The sequence below is a fragment of the Merops nubicus genome, unplaced genomic scaffold, assembly GCF_000691845.1.
Source record: "Merops nubicus isolate BGI_N331 unplaced genomic scaffold, ASM69184v1 scaffold33439, whole genome shotgun sequence".
Lineage (NCBI taxonomy): Eukaryota > Metazoa > Chordata > Aves > Coraciiformes > Meropidae > Merops > Merops nubicus.
In genome coordinates this window covers 1873-8632 of record NW_008633584.1, presented here as the reverse complement: position 1 = coordinate 8632, position 6760 = coordinate 1873, and the positions used below count along the sequence as shown (strand labels likewise).

At 51.3% G+C, this 6760-nt stretch overlaps 1 protein-coding gene across 1 annotated transcript in view; it reads right to left on the bottom strand.

The window, feature by feature from the left end:
* The window catches only part of B4GALT1 (UDP-Gal:betaGlcNAc beta 1,4- galactosyltransferase, polypeptide 1), a gene marked incomplete at its 5' end in the record, with an annotated part of 4200 nt that extends 918 nt beyond the window's left edge, over positions 1-3282 (bottom strand). The window contains 3 exon segments of the mRNA XM_008948308.1: positions 1-83; positions 1557-1679; positions 3092-3282. The exon segment at positions 1-83 is cut by the window's left edge and continues 43 nt beyond it. Coding sequence (XP_008946556.1) covers positions 1-83; positions 1557-1679; positions 3092-3282 — 397 coding nt within the window.
* Between the last annotated feature and the right edge of the window lie 3478 nt (positions 3283-6760).

Here is a 6760-nt window from a genome sequence, read left to right as displayed (position 1 = left end):
TCCGATCCCGGGAATGCCGGATCATTCTGCACTTCCCAATGACGGCATCCGGACGGGATATCCCCATGCCTTTAAACACCAGCCTGTGAAAAGCAAGCACATTCAACACCTCCGACAGGCAACGGGTGTGGGATGAATGCCCTGCCACGCTTTCCACAACCATTTTTGGGGGGTTTTACCTTTTTTTTTTTTTTTTTGAGGATATTACCGGTGTGTGTGCAGGCTTCCCAACACCAAAAGAGGGGAAAGCCAGTCCCTTTCCACACAAGCGTTTCAGCATGAGCAAAAGAGACATCCCCCTGCCAACACCAAGGATCTGCTAATTCACTGCGTCCTCACCTGCACCGCCAGCTCCTCCATCACCCTGCACCCCCATTAACCTTGCTCCAGGCTGTACACTGGAATTTGAATGGGAGGCATCTAGCTTTTAACCCATCTGGAAAGGAGCCAGAAGAGCAGTCTGGTAGCAACTGAAGTGAAGGGTGGTGAAGCAGCACGGGGTGAAGCACATGATCATAGCCACAATGGTCCCAGCTGGGACCCCCGCCTGCCTTTGCATACCCTGGAAAAAAGTACCTTGTTTCTTCCTCTTTGTGTCTCCCTTTTAATTTCTAGATAGGATCTTCTGCTCCTCAAGTACCGCGTGCCCCAACAAGAGAAGACTACCACCTTGCTCTGAATGCCCTGCCTCACTGTAAGGCTGCCCTTCACTTGGTTTATTAAACAAATGCTGAACCTCAGGAAGGTACAAGGATTTTTAGGAAGACCTTTCCTGAAGCCCAGAAAAGCTCAGAAAGCCCAGAGAGATCACACAGTCTTGCCACTGAGAAATGTAAAGAGGACTTCCCAAGTCCAAGCTCCCCACGATGATTTCTCACAGCAACTGCACCCTGGGGATGCAAAGCTCTAAGGTAGCACAGCCCCACATCCACCCTCTGCGGCACTCTTCGGGCAGGGGTAGTCCCAGCCTGCCCTGTGCAACACCCTCTTCCTCTCCTGCAGCTCTGAGCCTTGCTCAGCTTCCTTCTGGGCAGGAAGCGACAGCTCCCAGCCTTGTTGAGAGCCACTTACAGCCTGACAAACGAATCTCTGCTGGGAACAAAGGCATCCCTTGTCAGGCTGCAGACCCAGGCAAGCCTTGGGCTGCAGTGGGCTCAGTGGGTCATGGTCTTCTCCACTCCACCATGAACCCAGAATCCTCTCCCTTCAGCCAATGCTGGAGGACCCAGAAGCGTGGTCCTCCAGCCAGGGCACCAGCACAGGTGCTTGCAGGGCTGTGCAGTGAACAAGCAAGGCATGTGTGGGGCAGAGTGGGATTTTTCAGCCAGACCCACTCCTCAGCATACCCTAGCAGCTGTGAAAGGAGGTCCCAGCACCCTGCAGGAACACGTAGCAGGTCAGCCACATGCCACCTCTGTCCCCCACATGGAGGGGAAGCTCACATAGTTGGCGTGTAAAGACACCCCGTGCCTCCCCCACAGCCGAGCGAGAGCAGCAGGTCTGTGCTCATCCCCACCCTGGAGGCACTTCAGGTGCCAAAGGTGGTATTCATTTACCTGTTATAAATGTCGTCATCTTCGCCACCCCAGCCCCAATAATTATTTGGAAATCCATTGATCTTTGTGAACTGCTCTTTGCTCAAGGCAGACACACCTCCGAAATACTGATTGTAAGGCAACCTGCAAGCAGGGAGACAATGACATCAGAGGAGAGGTGCTAGCTAAGGAGTGGCCTGCTCACCCAGAAAGGGCTTGACACTGCCATTGACCCCAGCCCATGGTGAGCCAGCACGTGCTGCAAGGTGCCTGCATGTGTTCTGGTGCTCTGGACTTGGCCAAGGCAGAGAGAGCTGGTGAGCTCTGACCCAAATACACCTGGCATGTACTCTGCAACTGGCAATGGCTGCTGCCATTCACTAAGAAGTGCACTGTCCTTGAAGGACATGCCTGTGAGATGCATATCACCTTGCCAAAGGGCAGATGGGTGACATGCATGCCCCAGGAGTGGCAAGAGCCTTCTTTTCCTGCAGCTCTGCCACTCCCCTCCGTGCTCCCCGGTGCCCCAGAGGAAAGCTCACAGCCTAAAACAGAACAGGCAGTGTGACCTTGTATGCTCAAAGCCAAGCAGATCCTGCTAGAAATGGGGAACGATTCCCCTGGGGATGGGGGACAGATGAAATGCAGACCCACAGCATGAGGAGAGGACCCACACAGCGATCACCAGGACCTACTGCAGACCCAGTCTGTGCCTCAACAAGCAGAAGAAACCCCTGGAGCCTGCATTTCTGCTCTAAGCTTCATCTAGCTGCAGCAAAAAAAATGTATTTGCTGCAGTGCTGGCTACAGTCCTGCTCCCAGCAGGGCTTGGGTCTGTGGTGGAGATGTGCAGATGTCCTGCCACCAACACCACTGCTGTATCTTTAGCACTGCTGGCCACCATGGGGTCACAACCAGTTTTCACCTTATAGATGAGCTTTTAAACTACCCCCTGGGGATTCAGAATAGGAAAAAAGAAAAAAAAAAAAAAAAAGTAAGATGCATTTTTGTTTACAGCAACTTGCTGAACCCAAATGTGTGCTGAAAAGCATTTCATTTTATGTTGCTCTCAGATACCAGGTCCCTGAATAGTCCAAAACTGAACAGCCAAAAATATTTCATTTTGCTCTTAAAATAGTGTCTGATGCAGTCTTTTTAAAGCTGCACATAACTCACTGTGTGAGAGTGTCTCACTTTTCAGACTGGGTGGAAACACTAGCTGTCTTCCAGCTTCCAGCCTGAAACACAAGAAGGGATGTGCGGGCATCTGCAAAACGCAAGGCTCTTAGTTTTTCCTCGCCCTGCTTCACTTTCCAGAAGCTGTGAATTTTAATAAACTGCTCTGCTGCATTTCTCCCCCTTCCTCCCCTCCAGCCTATGCGCTCGCAGCCACCCGCTCCCTGCAGGGATGCACACGCCAAGACAGGCTTTTGCCAGAGACATTTTCCCATGCTTTCAGTGCTGGGTGGGGACGTGTAACATTGTGCCTGGCCTGCTAGCCTAACGGCAGTATTAGGAAATTAGGAACAAAATGCCCCTCCCAAAAGGCACCTCACCGAAATCCGAATTTATCCATGGATACAGACAGGTGCCGTGGCTGGCTGTAGCATTTGTAGGTGTTCCTATCGTCCATTGGAATGAGGTCTACGTCACTAAACACAAAGCAACCATAGTCATACTCTTTCAAGGCCTCTGCGAATCCTATGTTCAGCAGTTTTGCGCGGTTAAATTCTTGTTCTCCATCCTAATTTAAAAACAAATAAAAAAAAAGTTAAGTGACTTTAACACTTTGCATCAGCAGCTTACCTGTCACTGGACTGGGTTGGCATGCCTGTGATGGACTGAGCCTGAGCTCTCCCCCCACAGCACCCACAGGACATCTGGGACCGCTGCCCGCAGGGTGGTAGCATCTGAGCCGGCTGCAAACCACAGGGCAGCCAAAATGGCTGAGGAAAGGCTGGACACAGCCCATCGCTCCGCTCTTGGAGGGAGGCTCCAGGAGGGCAGGTTTGATGCCGAGTGGCCCCTCTATCCTACCCCACACTTTGGGATTGAATTTTGTGATAAAGTTTACGCGCTCCCAGAGCAATCAGCTGGAGCTTCCCAGAGCAGTGGAGAATGGCTGAAAGAGTGGAGCTCCTCTGGAAGAAGGGGCCCATGCTACAGAACGAAACCTTGACAGTGCTGTAGCTTACAGCCAGGGCAAGCACCACAGACCGAAACCCTTCTGTGGCCAGGATTTGGGTGGTGGCACAGGCTTTGCCAGGCAGCATGTGCCAGGTGCCGTGGCGGAGCGCGGGGTGGCAGCAGGGGAGAGGCTTGGCACCAGGCCCCAGGCAGCCCTGTGCCCACCGAGCAGGACGCTCCCCAGGCCCTGCGAGGGCAACGCTGTCCCAGACACAGCTGTGCACACAGCCTTGCCCGGCGGACGGCAGGCTGGCATGAGCTGCCTCCTGAGAGGGCCACGGCTCAAGGGCCACGGCACCGCTGCCTGCTGCGGCGCACAGCCCCCTCTCTGCTGCTCCTGCACCAGCCAGAGCATCACCCGCCGTCTGTCCTGTCTCCTGGAGCCTTGCTCGGAAAGTGAAACCACGAGGGTTGAGACGGTGATGGGAAGGACCTAGAAAGTGCGGGTGCAGCAGCAGGGCACATTTCTCCCAGGGCAGACACAGTTAATGGAGTCATCTTCAGACTGCAGGGTGGGAAAATCTTCGCTCTTCTCCCTGAGCAACAAGATGCCCGAGGAGAATCAGTTTGGCCTCTCTCAGGCAGAAATGTTTTAAAACCATGCATGGCTTTGACCACAAGTATGGGCTCATAAATTGCTCAAGTACTTTATAAAAGCAACAGGATCATACCCACAAACCTGAGAATTTCTGCTGGTTTGAGAGCAAGGATTTCCAACCCATGATCCAACTTTGCTGCAGCAGCTTCAAACACAAACTTTGTGCAGAGGAACAGGAGTTCCTCTCACAGGGCACTGAAGTTTTCTGTCAGTCTGGAAACCAAGGCTGCCAAACAAATCCTTTCTCTTCTATCACATCCCACCTTTCCCTCCACACCCTCTGAGCAGTGTCAGCCAAAGGACTCCCCTGCCATGCAAGCCATTCCCCACAAGACCCACACCCAGCATGGGACATGGAATCAAGGACAGATAAAACATTGTGCCCAAGGAGTGGCAGCTTAAAACATCGCCTCCTCCTACATGGCTCTGCCTGACTAATAAATAATCAGTCTGGAAACTCTTTAATCCAGACCTGCAGCTAGAGAGTCAAGGAAGGTTCTTGAAAGAGCCACAAATATCTTTCAAATTAAGGTTTTAACATGCAAGTGTCAAACCAAGGTTTTCAAAAGCATTCATCACCTGCCTTGGGCATAAATGACTTCACAGGGAGGAGTATGCTTTTGTGGAGGAGGATCTGAGCAAATTCTCAGCATCCTCACCCAGAACAAAAGGGTTCACACAGTAACTAAGGTGGTGGGAAGATGATCACCATCATGCATACGCAAGAGAAGTGAAAACTTGTGTGCAGAAAATGAAGGCAAGTTGAACAAAGAGGCTGGGGAGAGGGAGTGGCTGAGGCTGTGGGATCAGAGGGTTTTCTCCCCCAGCCAAGGAGGTTGCCCAGCCCCAGCTGCAGAGCATTTCTCAGGTCCCAGGGCACCAAATCTGGGCCTGGCTCTCTAGACCCAAGGGGACTTTTTCCCAGTGCCAGCACAAAGTGCAGTGTGCTCACACATCAAAGCAACTGCTGGGTCCAATCTAGGAGAATGTCCTCCTTTCACACCCTTTGGCTGCTCTTTTCATAATGAAATTTCAAGGCAAAGGGCACTTCACACAATTCCTCACCAGCAGAATTAACCCATGCCTTCAGGTAGCCTCTAACTCCCCTGGGTTACATTTAGGGATTACCAACACTGCAAGAAGCTGCATTTTCAAACCTCTACCTGAAAAACCCCAAGTGACCAGACCAAGAGCATGCAGAACCCCTCTCATCACCTGGACCCCAGCAGAGCCCACCCGACACATGGACAGGAACCAGAGACACAGCAAACAAACACTTCACATGGGCTCTGCCCTTCTCCTCCCAGATGGCCACCAGGCTTCACACTACAAAGGCTTGAGGGAAAAAATATCACAACCAAAAAAGAAAACAAAAATCCCTCTCCAAGCTATTTTTTATTAACTTTACTGTGAGCAGGTGGCTCATGCAACAAACCTTGCAATGCTATTATTGGCTGCAACTCCTTTGAGGGCAGCAGGCTCGTTTTCTGTTCCAGGAGGTATGTAGGGCTTTACAGCGTGTATGGGAGCAGGAAAAGACCAACAAGAGGTTTTGCTTTTTGCAGAAAGCTCTGTTTCTTTACCTACAGCAATGAAGAAGCACTGGCGTGCTGCTGTATCTGAAATTCAGATCTCTCAGAACTCAGAAATGTGCTGCAGGCTTCCTCCATCTTTGACTGATCCCCAAATTTTTGAAAGGGGAAAAAAAAAAAGGCTGAATCGGGAAATTTCCTTTCTGTGTTGCTGTCCCTTGCAGGTCAGCACAGGGCATAGTACCACCAGTGTCCCCTGAGAGAGCAGATAAAGGAGAACCGAAGAAGCTTCCAGATGTCACCTCGGCTTGGCAGCTTCTCATCCCATGGAACCTCACGGTTCTTTGTTACAAGGAAATGGATCCGTTTGGACTTGCTTGAGCAGAGAAGTATCATCATGAAGAGCTAGGCAGCACACAGGGGCCTGCTGCTTTGACAATGCAGCCAAGCTCTAGACATAGCCTCCACACTTATTTACTAGGCTTTCAACCACAAAAAGATGTAGTTCGAGCACATCTTCCCCTGACAAACGTGTGTCCCATGTTCTCTTGTTCTGACACCCAACTCATGTCTGAGTTCAGTGCTATCACCCAGCACCTCTTCCTGGCTCCTGATTTTACTAATTTCTCCCAGCGCATCCAAGTCCATCTCCAATCTCTGGTCCAGGAAAGACTGGCTGGAGGAGGACAACCTGCTGCTTCAGTCCTGCCAGGTCTGACACTGACTCATTCTCACACCTGGAGATGTTCAGCCCAAGCAAAAGAACATCCGGGCTTCCTTACTTCCCGTCCCCTACCTTTGCTTCATCTGCTTTGCTCAGCCAGACCTAGCAAAGTATGCTACCTTTTTTTAGAGACAGACAGATAAAATTGAGGTTTTGGAATTTTCACTTAAGCTAAAGGGCGTGC